At 40.3% G+C, this 20,054-nt stretch overlaps 1 protein-coding gene across 2 annotated transcripts in view; it reads right to left on the bottom strand.

The window, feature by feature from the left end:
• Nucleotides 1-1,999: 1,999 nt before the first annotated feature.
• Nucleotides 2,000-20,054, bottom strand: part of LOC149814303 (putative beta-1,3-galactosyltransferase 14) — a 30,016-nt gene continuing 11,961 nt past the window's right edge. The window contains exons 6-7 of one of the 2 annotated variants that reach the window (XM_089989092.1): nucleotides 3,258-3,400; nucleotides 2,000-2,398 (exon numbers count right to left, since the gene is read on the bottom strand). In XM_089989092.1, the coding sequence (XP_089845218.1) occupies nucleotides 2,322-2,398; nucleotides 3,258-3,400 (220 nt within the window). In that variant the 3' untranslated portion in view covers nucleotides 2,000-2,321. The remainder of the gene's footprint in view (nucleotides 2,399-3,257; nucleotides 3,401-20,054) is intronic. The other variant, XM_089989093.1, reaches the window with a different exon arrangement.

Below are 20,054 nucleotides of genomic sequence, written 5' to 3'. Positions count from 1 at the left end.
TGGACGGTACATACTTGGAGTGTACGAGTGGACTGTGGAACTGCACGAGCTGGTCCAAGTTTGGCCATGGGCTTAGCCTGAGTTCCCATAAGTAATTTGGTTAGTTGGGAAAGTGTTTTTATTAGAACCAATCTTTAGGGAGAAGATTCGTAATGCATCTGCATAAAAAAAATCTCGACTGATCATGTGACAGAGGGTGTCCATATCCATATATCCAGCTGTGGTGTTGGCATTGTGGTTATTTTATTATTATTATTATGGTTTTATAATGAGGAACCTCATCGAGAACCGGATCACTTAATGGGCCCACCACCTTCGAGGTAAACTCCGGGTGGGGTCACTGGCACCCGAGCCTTACCGAGCCCATCAGTTAAAGGCACAGCACCTGAAGTCCCACTGACACCCAAGCCCTCATGGAGTCCATCAGTTAAAGGGCACAGCACCTTCTCTCAGGCGCGCTGCCACTCGGGCGACCCAGGCGGGTTTTGCATTGTGGTTATTACTGTTCATCCTTGTAACCATGATTAACTCTGTAAGGTGGGCAGGAAATTATTTATTTTGGATATTGACACCTGCATTATGAACGTCAAATCAAGAGTTGATTGATTCACCCATCTCCCGTATTTTCTTTATTGTGCCAAAGAGTTGTAGGTTTCCTAACAGTTTGTCCTTCAATGAAAATTATCTGACATGTGAATTTCTTTCTTCTGTTTTTTTATTTTCTTCAAATGTAAGTTATGTCCACGGTTTCATTGTGTATTCAAATCCAGTACATGGTGACAGCAGGTCAGTAAGGTTCTTCAAATGCATGTTTCTTTTCATTTTTTGTGGAAAATAGCAAATGGAAATAACTAAAGTGTGGGATATAAGTTTTGGGGGGCTAATTTTGCAAATGACAAAACTGTATGGCTTACATGAGAAATTTCTTAGAAGCCTTAATTTGTAAATGATAACCGCCCTTGCAATTTTGCTAAGCCCTAACGAAACCCTTCTGCCCATATTCTTGTTCTTACATAATTTCGGTTAGTACTTTCAATTATTCAGAGTGAGGAGGTGCCTACGGCGAGCGAACAGGGGTTTTCTGGGTGTTTTTCACACATCTGACAACGTAGATGTGTTCAGCATCGTCGATTGCTAGAAAACGATACTTGGATTATTTTTTTTCAATGAAACAACATGAATTTTTAAGCTTGAATATTTATGAAAAATTTAGACCATCATTTTTTCAACCTTATAACACCTACCTACGTGTCAGGATCAGAAATCTAAGAGTCCATTTCTATAAAATCAAGCACGTAGGTTCTACATCTGGTCGGATTTGAGAAAAACATTAAAAAAACCTTGCGGTGGATGTGGATCAGAATAGACAGCTATTCCCTACTCCAAAACTATCAACTTCATCTCTTTTATTTAACGTCCATAGAAGTCTCTACGCTTTTCTCGTTAAAGAAGCTAAGCCCACCCAAACGACCACGTCTAGACCATGTCTATTAGCCTAGCTGTTTTTAGAACAAACACACACAAAATTAAAGATTTAAATTAGAATTATTAACCTAGACTAAGTAAATAGTTTTATTTACCTCATAGAGCATCCCATACTCATCCCCACATCTTTTTGGCTATGTTCTGGAAATTGGGCTAGGAGTTATAGAATGGAAGGAGCTGGTCCAAATCGTCATAAATGAACTATTTAAGTGAAAGGTGCTAGGAGGCATTTAGGGCCTTGAGGAGGGGGAGAGTTAAAATTTTGCACCCTTGTTTAAGGGCCTAAAAAATGACTACCAAACTGACAAACTCCCCCCTGTGCAGAGCTCACAAATAAAGCTTTAATGGAAAATATTCTAATTTGATACATTAAGAATTAGCTGCTGCAAGCATTTTTATCTTCATCAAACACGTGTTATTTCAAATATGCTTAATTTCAGAAAACTCATTTCAATATTGCGCTTTACACTGTGAAAATCTCGCAGATTTTCAATATCTCGTGGTGGAAACATTGTGCAGAACAAAAAAAACAATGGTATTTTCCACATTAAAATAATTGCATCCTAGCATTTCATGGAACATCAGCACCCCTCAAAATAATTGCATCCTAGCATTTCATGGAACATCAGCACACACACACACACACCGCCCCCCCCCCCCCCCCCCGATGGCCAATGGTCCAGTAAATATATAATTAATTGCAGAAAAAACAGAAGAAAGCAGTATACAAAACTCTAGTAAGAATGAATTGTATCGGATGGCGGTGAATTCATCTTACGGAGGAGCACGAAATTCTTAGAGGTGGAGTTCAACTCTTCCTTTGATGATGCCATAAATCAGCTAGTAGTTGGAGTTCCCGAACAAACGTCCATCTGGTGAAGGGCTAGTACTTGTTCTTCTGGATTGCAGAGCCCTGTATGAAACAAATGTCATACCCAAAGTTCTAATATCAATGATCTAAACACATAAGGATTGAATGAGCTAAGAACATGTCAAGAGACTCAGAACCTCCTACTAGGGCTGATTTTTTTTATCAAAAAAAAAAGGAAAAATATTACGTAATTAGGGCAAAATGGTGATGAAAACTCACCAAACAATACATTTAAGATCATGAAGATGTCCGACTATAAAAGGGTCAATCAATCAGAGATTCGTTCCACCATTTTCAGACAAGTTTCCATCCACCACACTTTTGCATTAACCCCAAAAGATCCCTATAACAAGAACTAGGCATCATCACCATTTAAGGCTTCTAGTAGTTCAAATTATTCTTTTATGGCTAGGCCAATGGAAAACCCAGACATTGGCCATGGCCAAGATGAGTGTGAAACCCAGATGACCCCCTACTGCAAAAATCATCAAATTTGCTGATTTATGAGGTGTCCAACTGTGAAAACAAGAACAAGCAACACCTTGTCAACCTGTTCAAGGATTTTAAGTGCTGCCATGACTGCCTAGGTGACTCTGAACGCTCCCAGTTTCACCAAAGATGTATAACAACATCATGTGAAGGACGACAATAAAGCACCAAGCATGCAAACCCATGAAATATGTACCTGGCAGTTGGCACTCACCAAACAGTTTTTGAAATATTTAGAAGTTTTAGCATCGACAGAAACTGCTCACAAACATGGAATCTTTTATGAATCTGATAAAAACTATAAGAATCACGAGAGAGAGAACAAAGATCTTTATTCAGAAACACGATTATTTTGAGAGAGACATTAATACTTGCTAACTGTTTGAGAAAGAGTACCAGTAAAAGAACCAACCTGAACACTTTGGAATATCCGAAATAGCAATGGAGGAGGGTGAGCAACTTTTCTCACACAGTGCCAAATTGTGCTCATGGCTGACATTCATTGCAAGCATCCATGCACCAACAGTGACATCCTCGTTACTGAACATCCTCCAACTAAGAAGCATAAAAAGAAAAACTTAGCACCATAACAGACAGTATAATACGGCAAAGCCACATACAACGTTCTAGAGAAGCCAATATCCCAAAACCATGCAAATGATGATAGAATTAGAAAGTTCAGTTTTTCTTAGCTTTCACACATGGATGTGAAAGTCTCTTCTCTAAAACACAAAATTGGCACTATCCGCATCATACTATCATTGGTTGTTAAGCATCAGTGGACTCTCAGCCAACTGGATGTGAAAAATGTGTTTCTACATGGAACTGTGGAGGAAGTATACATGGAGCAACCCACTGGGTATGCAGAAGGAAACTCTAAAGAATATATGTGCAGGTTAAAGAGAGCTATATATGGTCTGAAGCAGGCATCTCGATCTTGGTTTGACAATTTTTCGCTTAAAGTTGAAAAATATGGCTTTAGTCGATCTCTTCTTGACCATTCTCTTTTCATATTCAAATGCAAAGATATAGTTACCCTGTTATTGATATATATTGATGACATTATCATTACAGGTAACTCTAACGAACATATTGAACATGTTAAAGAACTTCTGAACAATAGATTCAAGATAAAGGATCTTGGTAAGCTGCGATACTTTCTTAGAGTAGAAGTTGACAGGACTCCTGAAAGCATGACACTTACTCAACATAAGTATAGCGTTGATGTTCTTAGCAAGGCAGGTATAACAGATTGCAAGTCTCTAAGCACACCCAGTGTACTTCATCAGAAACTCACTTCCCAAGATGGAGATTTGTATGAGGACCCTACGGGATATCACAAGATAGTAGGAATGCTTCAGTATCTTACCTTCACTCAGTCTGACATTGTTTATTCTGTCAATCAAGTATCTCAGTTTATGCATGAACCACATATTGAGCATATGAAAACTGTTAAACGCATTCTTCGATATTTGAAGGGAACTATTGGAGATAGTCTTTTGTACAAAAAGAGTATGCATGGCTATCACAAGCATGAACTTCTTCCTTACACAGATGCAGATTGAGCAGGAGATCCAGATGAGCGTAGGTCAGTCTCAGGATACTGTATTTTCATTGGCTTAAATTTTGTCTCCTAGAGCAGTAGGAAACAAAAGGCCATAGCCAGGTCGAGAACATAAGTTGAATATAGATCAATGGCAGCTGTTACAACCGAAGTAACATGGATCAGACACCTGCTTACAGAAGTAGGAGAATTAATTTCTAAAAGCGTTCTCTTGTATGACAATCAAAGTGTTATCAACATGTCATTCAATCCTGTCTACCACAATCGTGCTAAGCATATTGAAATTGACCAACATTTTGTAAGACAGAAGGTTGAAGAAAAAGAACTTGAACTAGAATACGTTCGGACTGCTTATCAAGTTGTTGACTTGTTTACAAAAGGACTTATCAAGGATAGATTTTGGATGTTAAAGGGCAAGTTGTTCATGGTTCAAAACCATGTAAAACTTGAGGGAGGGTGAAAAGACGTCATTCACGACTGGATCAGACCCAATACGTTTTATTTCATTTAAACACAAGCTCATTAATGACATGCAATTTTAATATTTTATATAATGGGTATTTGTGTACCCTAATTTTTGTACATGTGTATACTTAATGAAATACAAGAACCGTAGGCCCTATTGGGTTTTCCTCTGCAGCCATCGGAGCCTCTCTTTCCTCCCTCATCGTTTTCTGACACCAACAGGAAAACAAAATTTACCAAGCAAGAAGAAGAACCCAAAAGTAACAACAAGAACCCACACATGGATGTAAAAGTCTCTTCTCTACAAGAACACAAAATTGCCAACAGGAAAACAAAATTTACCAAGCAAGAAGAACCCAAAATTACCAAGAACAAGATCCTACTTTTTTCTGCTACAATTTTGAGGTTAAGTTTTTTCCTTTTCTTTTCTTTTGGCATGTATTGACAACTTGATGTAATTAAACTATCCAAAAAAAATTGATACATTTTTTGTGATTTTCTTCAGTCCAACACAAAATCAATCTTCTGTTGCAAGAATACAACATGGATCATTGTCTGCTCTTATTTAAAACTTGTAAACGTGCAAGTATGAGGTTTAAAGCATAACGCATCCAAGAGAACAAATATGTTGCACATTGATAAGCACCAGAAATATAACTGAAGAAAAGTAGGTTGTTGTCAGGAGCTTTTACATGTGGCATATTATGTTGCATATACTTTCATTTGTATAGTCATGCATGGGCGGATGGCAAAGTAGACTTCAACATCAATAAGATCATAAAAACACGTCTAGAGAATGTTCAATGCAAAAATTTTCAACCACTAAGGCTGTGTTTGGGAACATCATGTTGGAGTACATGGGCATCGGGTTAAGGAATCCTGATGCACTCTGACATTTGGATACATGGTTTTAACAAAAATTGGGTGATGAGGAGGGTTATGGCAGCTCCAAATCCCTCCCGAATGCATAAAATTGATTCCCACCTACGAAGGTGGTTTTTGCCAAATCCACGAACGGATGCTCTGCCCGATGCCATGTCCAGCACTCAGGTTGAGGCCCACCACGTGCCCTGAGTTGCATTCCTTCTGCTGGATCACCACCGTGTGTTATCCCCCGGCCGCACCCCATGATGAGCGAAGCAGGTTATATGTCCCCCCCCCCCGAACAGGGCAGTTAGCTACATCTCATGATCGGGGGTCCCAAAGAGCACCACGTATGTAAGCATGTGCGTCTCGTATCCCCATGTTTGTCAGCATTAATTAGCGTTGGAGTTTGATGCGATTGCAAAGACTTAAGTACCCTCTCCTCCATTGGTGCAAAAAAAATTGACGGTTCTTGAAAAGGAGTGGTTGTAAAGACTTAAGTGCCCCGAAGATGATTATTTAAGACCCAGTCTCTGCACTGGAGGATTATCCGAAAAAGAAATCTCCCCTGGAGGAGGCCATGAACATCAACCCTCTTACTCTCTCTCTCTCTTCTATTTCTGCTTCTGTGCACATCCATTAGAAGATCATACATTACTCCATCAAGCACCGACTAACCTGCACATTGACTGTTGTGGAGCCTGATTCAAAGTTTTTACCCTTACAGGAGGAGGGTTTGGGGGCTCATCCCAGCGTGGGTAGCATCATTCAACTCTCTCACTCTCTCTCTCTCCCTTCTATTTCTGCTTTTGTGCACATCCATTAGAAGATCATACATTGCTCCATCAAGCACCGACTGACCTGCACAATTACTGTTGTGGAGCCTGATTCAGAGTTTTTACCCTTACAGGAGGAGGGTCTGGGGGCTCCTCTCACCGTCGGTAGCATCATTCAACTTGAAGAGTTGTGGAGTCTGATTTAGAGTTTTTACCCTTACAGAAAGGGGGGTCTGAGAGCTCCTCCCAGTGTGGGTAGCATCATTCAACTTGAAGAGTTATGGAGTCTGATTCAGAGCTTTTACCCTTACAGAAGGGGGGTCTGAGGGCTCCTCCCAGCGTATTCATGGCCTTTTGCCCTTACAGGAGGGGGGTCCGGGGGCTCATCAACCCTCTCTCGCTCTCTCTCCCTTCTATTTCTGCTTCTGTGCACATCCATCAGAAGATCCTACATTGCTCCATCAAGCACCGACTGACCTGCACATTGACTGTTGTGGGTGCTTACTGATGAGCTGCCTCTAAATTTATTCGACTCTGGGTCCTTACTGCACTTGAAGTTGAGTCGTTGTATTTTTTGTTATTCGGTGGGTGGTGAGGCCCTCCTCTACTCTCTCAAGACTCTTAGTTTGGACAATCTTTCTTTTGTCGAATAAATTTAGAGGCAGCTCATCAGTAAGGACCTACAACAGTCAATGTGCAGGTCAGTCGGTGCTTGATGGAGCAATGTAGGATCTTCTGATGGATGTGCACAGAAGCAGAAATAGAAGGGAGAGAGAGAGAGTTAGAGGGTTGAGATTTCTCCAGTAAGATTTGTAGTCCTTGCTGCTAACTCTTTACATTTGCAGGTTGTTTCTTCAAATGATTATAATAATGACAAATATGCGAAGGAGTTCAGTATCAGTGTTTCTAATGCGCTTGCTACGTGTCCTGCTCGGGTTTTGCCAACTCCTCGTGTGAGTTGATCATATGTAATTTATTGTTTTGTTCATTATTCTGATCAACTCACACGAGGAGTTGGCAAAACCCGAGCAGGACAAGTAGCAAGCGCATTAGAAACACTGATACTGAACTTCTTCGCATATTTGTCATTATTATAATCATTTGAAGAAACAACCTGCAAATGTAAAGAGTTAGCAGCAAGAAGGACTACGGATCTTACTGGTGGAATCTCAGTAATCCAATCGAGATGAGCATGAGGGCCAGATTCTGCTTACTGAGAAGCACTTAAGCAGCAAGCAACAAACACAAACAATCAAAGCAAGAAAAGATGCTTCAAACATTACAATCAAAACAGATTCAACTAAAGCTGGCATTATGATAAATAACCTTTGAAATGTTGTTTTGCCTATCAGTGGGACGTTGACATGTTGCCCTGAGCATAGCTGTTTGGAAGGGTGAAGCCCAACTATTGCAGCCAACCGTTGGAGAGGTGGAAGAAGAAGAGGAGGTTGCGGCGTTTGAGACGTCGATGGAAATGCCACCCCTCGAAGCCGAAATCAAGTCCGGCAGGGCAGATTGGTCCGGAAATTGCAGGTTAGAAGGTGCAATGAGGCCGCTGCCCGGGCTGTCCGACTGGTTCCGGCGACTGGAACCCAAGTTCGGAGGAGGTTGGAACAAGGTTGGGATCTACGGGGCTTTGAAGGCATCCTTAGGGAACATAAAGTGTCAGGCCAACGTGATAAGGGCTCTGTTTGAAGCATGGTGCTGGGAGACCAACACCTTTGTGTTTCCGTGGGGAGAGATGACGATCACCTTGGAAGATTTGGCGATGATGGGACTCCCATTGCTTGGAGAGCTCGCTCGAGAGGACCCCAACAATTTCAAAAGCAACAGTGCAGAATCCGGCAAGGCTTGGGCAATCTTTCTTTTGATGATTGTGGTTGTAATGTATCGTTGAAGTTAAAATGGGGAATGAACTGACAATAGAAATCGCTGAAAATTTACAGAAATAAACTAGACTCAATAACGAAGACACCACTTTTTACGGATTTGGAATATGACCTCCGGTTAGGGAGATATGGCCCTAACAAGTTGGTCCTAATTCGGGTAGGGATTTACAGCGATTTGCTTACTGAATAACACTACAAATCGCTATAGCGATTTGCGGAAGACACTACAAATCGCTATAGCGATTTGCGGAATTATTTACAGAGCCGGTACTGAGATCTCATGTTCGGGGGTTCCAAACCGCGCCACGTATAAGATGCAGACCGGCATGTATCCCCATGTGGGTCGCCCTCATATTGCATCGTAATTTGGTGCCGCAGCAAAGACTTAAGTAACCTTTACCGCCATTCGCTTCCTCTTCCTCGGACGGACATAAATGCCCTCCTTCTAGAAAACTGAATCGTCGGTTCGTGAAAATGACAAAACTGCCCTCCATCGATATCGCGGGAAAACGTTCCGCAGGTAGTTGTAATGTATCGTTGAAGTTAAAATGGGGAATGAAATGACAATAGATATCGCTGAAAATTTACAGAAATAAATGTCCTCCTTCTAGAAAACTGAATCGTCGGTTCCTCTTTCTCGGACGGACATAAATGCCCTCCTTCTAGAAAACTGAATCGTCGGTTCGTGAAAATGACAAAACTGCCCTCCATCGATATCGCGGGAAAACGTTCCGCAGAGTTTGCGTATGTAGCAAGCGTTATGTTGTATGATACAAATAGTTCAAAAAAATCCTTTCTCGCTCTAAGCACTCTACCGGAGATTCTTTGCTTTCATCTCGAGTTGCCGGAGCATCCTTTCCTTTTTACCAGAGTATCTGTTTCCGTCTTACGCGCAGTCGCAGCATCGTTGCCACCTTCTGTTGCGTATTAGTTGTTACTGTTGCTTACTCTACAGTTGGAATATCCAAATTCTCATCGTTTCGGTGAGTTTCGTGTAAGTTTTCTTTCTTCAATCTGAAGATTGGTTCTTATACAAGGATTTGTATTATGAACCCAAATATTCCGACGATTTCTAATGATGATGATCGTGTATTGTGTTGTGCAGGTTAGCAATGTCTGCGCCTCATCAGATTAGAGATACCCCGTCGTTCTATGGGTTGTCTATTAGAGAAGTGATCCGCCAGTCCCATCTATCTAAAGTTTTTGAAAGATACCAAAATATACTTAAGATTGAGAACGATGAAGACAGGGAAAAAGCCTTGGAATCGTATTTTGCGGAGGATTATCCATCAGATATCGAGGCTGCGGACCAAAGGAAGAACTCTGAAGAACGAAAAATGCAGAACAAGGATGACGAAGAGAAGGCAAAGGCCAGAAATATTGATGAGAATATAAATAGAAGGCGGAGGATTAACGCACAGCAGAAGGAAAAGAGGAAGAAGAAGGCGGAGGAGTGGAAAAGGGATGTTAGCAATATGATGGCGGAGGCTCATAGGAGAAACTTGGAGAGTAGAGCAATGCGACACAAGGAGGCGGAGGAGAGGCGAAGGCAAATGAATAAGGAGGAGGAAGAGAAGGAACAAAATATTCCTCAGTTTGAGGAAGAAAAGGAAAGGCGAAGGAGGGAGTTGGAGTTCGAGGAAGCTAAGGAAATGCAAAGGCAGCAGAAGGAGAATGAGGAAAAGAAGGAAAGGCAACGGAAGGAGAAGGAGGAGGAGGTAGAGAAGGAAAGAGAAAGGAAGAAGCAGGAGGAAGAATTGCAGGAAAGAAGGAAACAACAACTGCAAGAGAAAGAAAGGCGGCGGAAGGAGGAGGAAGAAAAGAAAAGGGAAAGGAAGAAGCAGGTGGAAGAACTGTTGCAAAGAAGGAAACAAGAAATCAAGGAGAAAGAAAGGCGGCTGAAGGAGAAGGAGGAGGAAGAAAAGGAAAGGGAAAGGAAGAAGCAGGAGGAAGAGGCGAAAAGGGAGAGACAAAGGAAGCAGAAGGAGGAGGAGATAAAGGAGAGAGAAAGGAAGGAGAAGGAGGAGGATGCGAAAAAGGAGAGAGAAAGGATGCAGGAGGAGAAAAGGGAGAGAGAAATGAAGGAGAAGGAGGAGGAGAAAAGGCAGAGAGAAAGGAAGCAGAAGGAGGAGGAGGAGAAAAGGGAGAGAGAAAGGAAGGAGAAGGAGGAGGAGGAGAAAAGGGAGAGAGAAATGAAGGAGGAGGATAAAAGGCAGAGAGAAAGGAAGCAGAAGGAGGAGGAGGAGAATAGGGACAGAGAAAGGAAGCAGAAGGAGGATGAGAAAAGGAAGGCGAGAGAAAGGAAGGCGAGAGAAAGGAAGGCGACGGTGGAGCCGGTAGAGATGGAGATTGAAAGGCAGTTCGAGGCAGTGGACCCACCAGAAAGTCCCAGGTTGGAGCGAGAACAGCAGAAAATAGCGACCAAGGTAAATATATTCGTCCTGTCTGCGAAGATTTAATAATACGTTTAGCGATTTTGGTATAGCGATTACTGTGTTAGGTATTGATATTTATAGCGATTACTGCGATAGTATGTCTGCAACCGATATTATTTATAGCGGTTAGTAGAATAGTATTTATAAGTACAAATGAAAGTAATTTATAATTTATAGGAATAATATGTTATTTTGTGTTACAGGGAGGTCACAGGAGAAGTAGAGCATCAGGTGAAAAGCTTGGAGGTCGCTGTCAATGGCCTGTAGTTCTGTCTTGGTATGGTCAACTGAGTGCATATCAGAAGGATCGACTACGAAATATGCACTTCGGTGGCCTTTTGGACCAGCAATATTTTGAAACTTGCTGGAATACCATGACTCACCTGGTAAATAAGTGGAATGATAAGACTAACACATTCCAGTTTGATTCTTTTGAGATCACCATGACTCTAGAAGATGTGGCGAGGATCACTGGCCTTAAGTGCGATGGCAGTGCTGTCCTATTACGGCATTCAAACTATAACGCAAGGGAAAACTGCACTGCCCTTCTAGGAATGTCGATGGACTAATGGAGTCAATGTATTTCTGGTGGAAGCAATTCCACATCAATGAAGGTCTCAGTTTTTCGTAATAAATGGGAAGGCCACTCCGCTACTTGTGCATCTGAAACAGCTGACCAAGAGTTGCGCGGCTTCCTTCTATATTTTTTTGCTCTTACATTATTTTCTGATTGTTCTGGTTCGAGAATAAGTTCCATGTGGCTGCAGTACCTGGCAGACTTAGACGAAGTCGACAACTATGCTTGGGGTGCCGCTATGCTCGCACACCTGTACAGTCAACTCCACCGTGCGAGTAATGGTACAAAAACAGTTGGCAGATTTTGGCTATTTGTTCAGGTATTTGTTGATTACATACTTAGTATTTGTAGACAAATCTCATTGCAGTCTGTGGCGTTGCTAATAATATCCTGGGCGTTGGAACATATTATCCCATTGCGTCCACGGTGTGGCCCTCCGATTTGTGGTTTTCCAAAGATCGGTCGCTGGGCCAGAATAAACGTCGCAGTTTATAATGCTAAGTCCATTTTAGATGGGCTGCAATTAAACGAGGTAAACGTTCTAAAATTGTTTACAATCGCGTCAGCATTTACCATTGAATATTATAAGTCGTTGTAATGTTCAGCATTCTTAAGTATACATCGCTGCAGGATTGTCTTCCGTAGTGCATATCGTTGTTGCCATATCATGCGTAAATAAATTTTAATATATTTGTCATTCGTTATTAAAAAGAATTACCAATGTACAAGTTTTGTGGAGACCTTATGGAGATGGGGAGGACGATGATGAAGACGTTGCGGAGGCTGCTAGATTGTCTTACCGCGATTTGTGGCTATTCTGCAATTTTGAAGCCGAGATGCAGCAAGGTAGTCGAGTTCTCCTACAATCTGGCTTGGGGCAGTCTATCCCAAATAAGCCTTTGGAGGTGAGAAGGAAGATGAATAATGGTGGGGGCAGGCACGTGAATTGGAGCGATCGGTACAGGGACGAATTATTTAATTGGACCTCAGGTGGTTTCCCTGCCGTACCGTATGATCATGAAGGACGACAATTTGATCCCTTCTATTTCGAAAGCTATTGGGAACCAATGCGGCGAAATCGGAAGATTGAGAAAATTGTCAACCCATGCCTCCCAACTGTCCCTTCTCATGTTGTAGCCCAGCCTCTACAACCAAAACGTCGCCTCGATCTGGTTAATACGACTAGTCCATCAGTAACAAATCACGAGGAAGACCGAACTCTTGCTCCAAAAGAGAAGATTGTCTCTGCCGCAAGGTTCGAACTTATTGAGAGGGAGAATAAGAAATTAAGGACAGAAGTAAGCACTATAGGGACCCAATTGAATGCAGTGGTGAACATGATGACCAGTCTTCTTAGGCAAGGTTTCGCAACGAGGAGGCCACCCAGGATAGACGGTCCACCAATAAAAAGTGAGAGACAAGTCTATGAAATTTCATCAGATTCGTCCAGTGACTCGGAATAAATCCTAGATTTTCATTTTTATCACGCTATACATTTGTTGTAATTGTATAATGAGTTGCGGTAACGTGAAATTCTTTTACTGTTTAATTCTTTATTATTACATATTTCCGACTTTGGGTCTCGGTAATAAATAAACTTTCCTCTATGGGAGGATTAGTAGGTTGATAAGAAGGATGGTTGTCTTCATCTATATTTTCTTTTTTACTAAACTAATTGAGTTCATCATCACTAAAAATATCATCATTTCTAGATAGTAACTTAAACAAGAAAGAGTAATCCATATTCTCTTTATGGGATTCATCCTTCTCAAAACCACTAACGTTTCCTAAGAAAGTCACATTCCTAGAAATATATAGTTTGTCGTTCTTAACATCATAGCATCTAAATCTTTTTTGAGTTTCAGAATATCCAAGAAATGCATAAGGAATGACTTTTGATGAGAGTTTGTCATTTTTGTCGGTAAGGACAAAACATTTACATCCAAAGATTCTTAACCTATTTTAGTCGGGTTCCTTTTGGTATAAAATTTTAAAAGCTGAAGTTTTGTTTAGATTTTTTGAAGAAAAGTGATTTATAAGATAAACGGATGTAAGAGCCGCCTCGGCCCAAAAACTTTTTGGAATGTTTTGAGAAATGAGTAAAGTTCTAGTTGTTTCAATAATATACCTATGTTTTCTTTCAGCTAGACTGTTTTGTTGTGGTGTTTTTGGACAAGATCTATGATGAACTATTCTATGGTTTTCAAGATAGTTTTTAAAATCATTTGAAAGATACTCTCCTCCGGAATCAACTCTAAAGATTTTTAAATTATCATTAAATTGATTTTTAATCATCATATGATATGTCTTAAACGATGCAAAGACTTCATGCTTATGTTTAAGGAAGTATATCCAACAAAATCTTGAATAATCATAAAAAAAATAACATAGTAAGCAAATCCTCCCTTAGATACTACGGGTGTCGGTCCTCGAAAGAATAGCGCACAAAGTATTGGCGAAGACAAATACAACGATTGTTTGTCATCGCTGATTACAGCGATGCAAATAATCAATAGATAAGGAAAGGATTTGTTGCCATCGCTGGATACTTCGTGCTTTGAGTCGGAGAGCGATCTGTGGCATCGCAGCATAAATCCGAGTGCACAAGTTCAAAAGATTTGTTTGTAAACGTAGATCTTTGTTCAAAAGTCAAGCTTCTCATTTTTCCAAAAATGCAATGATTACAATTGAAATTACTTTTACAGAGATCTTTGTCTTCGCAATCGCTGTATTTGTCTTCGCCTCGAAAGAATAGCGCACAAAGTATTGGCGAAGACAAATACAGCGATTGTTTGTCATCGCTGATTACAGCGATGCAAATAATCAATAGATAAGGAAATGATTTGTTGCCATCGCTGGATACTTCGTGCTTTGAGTCGGAGAGCGATCTGTGGCATCGCAGCATAGTGATTTGTGGGTATTGTTCGAATGTCAAATCACTCGTGGAAAACGTAATTTTGAATATTTAAAACTTAATGAGCGGCATGGAAAGACGTATTTTTGAATACTTCGAACGCAAGCATTTAATTTGGCGGCGGTTATCAAAAAAAGGCGGCATGCGAAAAGCCGTATTTATATTTTTTTTAAACGCAATCAATTAATTAGCTTCGTGCTTTGAGTCGGAGAGTCATCTGTGGCATCGCAGCATAGTGATTTTTGGGTATTGTTCGAATGTCTAATCACACGTGGATAGCGATATGTGGCATCGCAGCGTAGAACGTTGTTGATTATTGTTGGACTGTCAATCTTAGCGTGATGCGAAGGATTGTTCAAGTGTGCTGCGATGTGTGGCATCGCAGTGTAGGACTGTCAATCACTGTGCTGCGATGCCACAGATCGCATTAGAACACATATATGCATGATTGAATCACTATTAAGTTTTTTTGACAAACTTAGAACATATATATGCTTGATTAAATCACTATGAATTTTTTTTGACAACCTTAGAAGACATATATGCTTGATTGAATCACTATGATTTTTTTTTGACAACTTTAGAATACATATATGCAAGATTGAATCACTAGAATTTTTTTGACAACCGTAGAACACATATATGCATGATTGAATCACTATAATTTTTTTTTACAAACTTAGAACACATATATGCATAATTAAATCACTATAAAATTTTTTTACAGCGGTAAAACACATATATGCATGATTGAATCACTATAAATTTTTTTTTCAAAAGCTTAGAACATATTTATGCATGATTGAATCACTATTATTTTTTTTTGACAACCTCAGAACACATATATTCAATATTGAACCACTATGATATTTTTTTGACAGCCTTATAACACTTTTTTGCATGATTGAATCACTATGATTTTTTTTTTATGAGAGCATTAGAATACATATATGCAAGATTGAGTCACTATGAAATTTTTTTGGTAGCCTTAGAACACATATATGCATGATTGAATCACTATGATTTTTTTTGACAACCTTAGAACACATATATTTAATCACAAATATATGCATGATTCAATGTCTAAGATTTTTTTTTGACAGCAATATAACACATATATGCATGAGTGAATCACTATAATGTTTTTTGACAAGCTTAGAACACATATATTCATGATTGAATCAATATAAAAAAATATTGACAGCGTTAGAACACATATATGCATGATTGAGTCACTATAAAATTATTTGGCAACATTACAACCCATATATGCATGATTGAATCACTATGAGTTTTTTTTCCTTAGAACACATATATGCTTTGAACCTCACCGAGGACATGGCGTTGGATAGAAATGATTGGAGGAAAAGGATTCATGTGGAAGACCCAAAATGAATTTCTTTTTTGGTTCATATCGCTGACCCCAATTGTTTTGGGATGAAGGCGTAGTTGTTGTTGTTGTTGTAGAACACATATATGCATGATTAAATCACTATTAATTTTTTTTGGCAACCTTAGAACACATATATGCATGATTGGACAACCTTACAACACATATATGAGTGATTGAATCACTATGAAGTTTTGTTGACAGCCTTAGAACATATATATGGCAGATTGAAAATTTTTTGACAGCCTTAGAACACATATATGCATGATTGAATCACTATGATTTTTTTTTGACAACCTTAGAACACATATATGCATGATTGAATCACCATGAATTTTTTTTATAGCATTATAACACATATATGCATGATTGAATCACTATAATTTTTTTTGGCAACCTTAGAACACATATATGCATGATTGAATCACTATAAAAAAAAATCACAATCTTAGAACACAAATATGCATGATTGTGTCACTATAAAATTTTTTTGACAGCCTTAGAACACATATATGTATGATTGAATAACTACATTTTTTTTACAAAAAAGTCGTACTTATATTTTTTTTAAACGCAATCAATTAATTAGCTTCGTGCTTTGAGTCGGAGAGCGATCTGTGGCATCGCAGCATAGTGATTTGTGGGTATTGTTCGAATGTCTAATCACACGTGGAAAACGTATTTTTGAATATTTAAAACTTAATGAGCGGCATGGAAAGACGTATTTTTGAATACTTTGAACGCAAGCATTTAATTTGGCGCGGTTATCAAAAAAAGGCGGCATGCAAAAAGCCGTATTTATATTTTTTTTAAACGCAATCAATTAATTAGCGGGCTATTTTCAAAAAATGGCTGCACGTTAAAGGACTTTACCTTTGTAGGTGAGGACGGCGTTTCAGTATCTCCGTTGCAAAGGTGCCATCGATATCTCCGTCCAGGCATGGCGCCGAAGAAGGGAACAATCGGAGCAGTACGACCAGCCATGGCGGACAAGAAGAGGACTAGTGGAGCAATACGACCCGGCACGACGCCAAAGACGATGGGAGCACTACGACCGGGCACGGCGGCAACGGAGAGGACGATGGTAGCAAAACGACCAGGCACAGCGACACAGGAGTGGACGAGGGGAGAAAAACGACCAGGCACGGAGCAAACGGATAGGAGGATGGGAGCTAAACGACCAGGCACGTTGCCAATGGAGTGGACGATGGCAGCAAAACGGCCACGCACGGCTCTGAACAAGAAGACAACCACATCCACAGTACCAGGACTAGCGCTTAAGAGGTATATTCTTTGAAACGCCTGAGCGGTTTAGTGAACATTTGGCTTTTCATGTCGTATTTGGACTAGTGTTGTTTATTGTAGACAATAATTTCAATGTCCAATCCTGAATACCACGCTCATGGTGCACTCAGTGCAACATCCACAGTCTTGGGTGGGCGGCAACGCCCTGACAAGTTCGTAGATGACATCGAGCAGATGCAAGATGAATTTGCAGATGGGAACACTATCAGTAATTTTGTAAGTATTTGTCCACTATCAATTTATAGGTCATCGGTTTGCATGTTCTGAAGTTCGTAACTTTGTGCAACCAGACAATGTATGATTTTGTCAATTACATTCAGAGCAACCCAACGAGCAATATAGTACGCATCATCAGCCCGTATTTCATGGTATGTCTGTGCCGCTGTTGTTCTGTTTGCTTTCATGACGTACTCACGTTTCTTGGTGGTTAAACCTTGCTATTTCGTGCAACAGATGTACGTCCGGCGAAAGCCATACGGCATAGGATTCGAAGATGCACTACCTTGTTGGAACAGCGATGATGAGTGCATAGACATTTCGAAATTTGGAAAGGTAAGTGAACAAACCTCTTATCCAAGGTTTATTCGTAACATCCCCATCACGATAAGTTTCTGGAACGAAAAATGATTTTATCGATTCGCAAATTTTACTTCCTACACTCTGGCAACATCCAGACCATTGGGTCCTATACGAGATGAATTTTCAGCTAAAACAACTATGCTGCTACAACTCATTGGACTGCCACAGTGGCGTAGAACGCGATGCTATGCATTTGGTAAGCTTGTACCCAAAGGTGAAGTAGCTATTCGAGGTGGACCGGACTGTAATATATTATCCCTTTTTCACAGGCGGGATTCCTTAACGGGCAAATGGGTGTCGACATTGGTGAGTGGATGTTGCTCTGTGCTGACGATGCTCCGTTACAAAGTAATGGGGTCGATTGTGGCATATTCGTAATGAAGCATATTCAAGCAATATACAATGGAGAACAACCTTGTTTCCACGCTATATGAGCTTCGTATCCGATGTTATTGGGTATTCCTGTTATATATTGGATTTCACATTACCTGTTTTGTTGCAGGAACATATTCCGGTAATACGCGACGAAATATGCGGAAAATTGATTAAGTTTAAAACGAACGGCAGACAGAATAATATAAAGTGAAACCTATCGATTGCTCTGTCTGTACAACCTAACGAGGCCCTCCATCACCGTTCTCGCCGTCCTCCTCGACAGTAACCCAGTAAGTGCAGTCGCGCTGAGGGTGGCCAGCAGGAGCTCCACCAAGTCATGTAGTGTATAACTGTAATGTTTCAAGGTGTTAGTGGGTATCTAAATTTTTGTCATGTAGTGTAAAAGAGGGTCGACCCCTATATGTTGTAACATTTTCAGGGTTTTTTGCTAATGAAGCTTAAGTTGTCTTCCCTCTCTATTCTCCTCTTTTCTCCTTTTGTTCTTGCTGGTTTCCCGATTTCAATATGGTATCAGAGCTCTATTGAAAATGAAAGGGTGCTTTGTTGAAGATCGGTGAGAGGAAGAAGCTTCATCTGCATCGGTCGTGCTGGGACCCACCTCAGTTTGTGTTCTCCACAGCTGACGTCCGTACCAACCTTGAAGTCTTGAACTTTTGGTCGATTGATGTTGGATTCCATTAGCTCTTGATTTTTTGTGATTGAATGAATCAAGAATTTTAATGGTCGGATGAAATCTCAATTTTTAGTGGATTTTCTTGTATTTTCTGAAAAAACTGATGAACAGTACCCTGAATGCAAAAAGTTTGTGATTGTGATGCTATCGGTGGGTTTTGTTTGCCCAAATCAATTGTAATCTGGTCATTTTTTGGTGTGTGATAGATTGGGACTGATTTGAAGGGCTATTTGGGTGTTTGGGTGCAATTTTGATGATAGATTTGGGTTCCTAGTTCAGGCGGTAACCCATTTTCTGTAGTTTTTCTCTGTTTCGACCAGCATATTGTGTTGGGTTGCTGGTGCTTTCGACCAGCACAAGTACGACCAGCATATTTTTCTCGGGCGAAAGATATTTCTAAATATCGCATTACGTGAACTTATCAATAAGAAAGGTTTGTTCTTAGAAATCGCTGTATTGATGAACCGACGGTAATGTACACCTAAGGCGATTTCTTTAGACGTACTTGTGGATTTATTTGAGACCCAAAGATTCGGTCCAATCGCATTGACTACCATTCAGAATAGCCCTCTGGCATGACATTGTTTTCATTAATGCGGAATGCTTTTTTATTTAAGATTTGCTTTTGGTTTAATGAAACTGACGTATATACTCGAAAACTGACGGAGGGTGATAGGACGTTTCATTAATATTTGAATGACACAACACACAGTTCCACTTTGCTTCGCGAATAAGGAACCGACATAATCGACAATTCCTGCATACACGACTTATTCTTGAATCGAGTGCATAGGCGGCTTCGACGCAGTTGTCGTATCCGTCTATACCTTTTTCATATGTCTGTAAGATCATAATTGAAGAAACCGTTGTTTAAAATTCAAGCAATTTTCAAATGCTGCCACAGGTTTTCATGGTCGTAGCAGTGTAGTTTGTCGTTAGACCACCAAGCGTATCGCTTTGTACTATTCGTAAAATACGAACGCGACATTAAAGCGATGTTTAAGCATACAACATTTCATAGCGATGTTGAATATTATCATTTCGAACATTAGAAGTCTTTGTTCATTGCACACATCGCAGTCTCACCCTGCGACTGTCAATCACGCAGGTTGAGCGCACATCTTTTATCAATTACAAGCCTTTTAGACCTCGCCTCCGTCAGTTTCTCCTCCGAAATTAGAAAGGACGTCAACTTTTTGCAGAGTTCTTCGCGGAATCCGGGTATATCAACCTGCAAAAACATATTGTAAACTAGAAGTAATAGACATGCCCTTAATTGCCAATAACAGAGGCCAAGGAATGGCATACAGCGTTGAAACAGGGTTCTGCATCATTGTATATCGCTTCAATGTACTTCATTACAAATACGCCGCAATCAACGT

This window comes from Nuphar pumila, chromosome 15, assembly GCF_984573655.1.
Source record: "Nuphar pumila chromosome 15, dmNupPumi1.hap1.1, whole genome shotgun sequence".
Classification (NCBI taxonomy): domain Eukaryota; kingdom Viridiplantae; phylum Streptophyta; class Magnoliopsida; order Nymphaeales; family Nymphaeaceae; genus Nuphar; species Nuphar pumila.
This window is presented reverse-complemented; position numbering and strand designations above follow the sequence as displayed.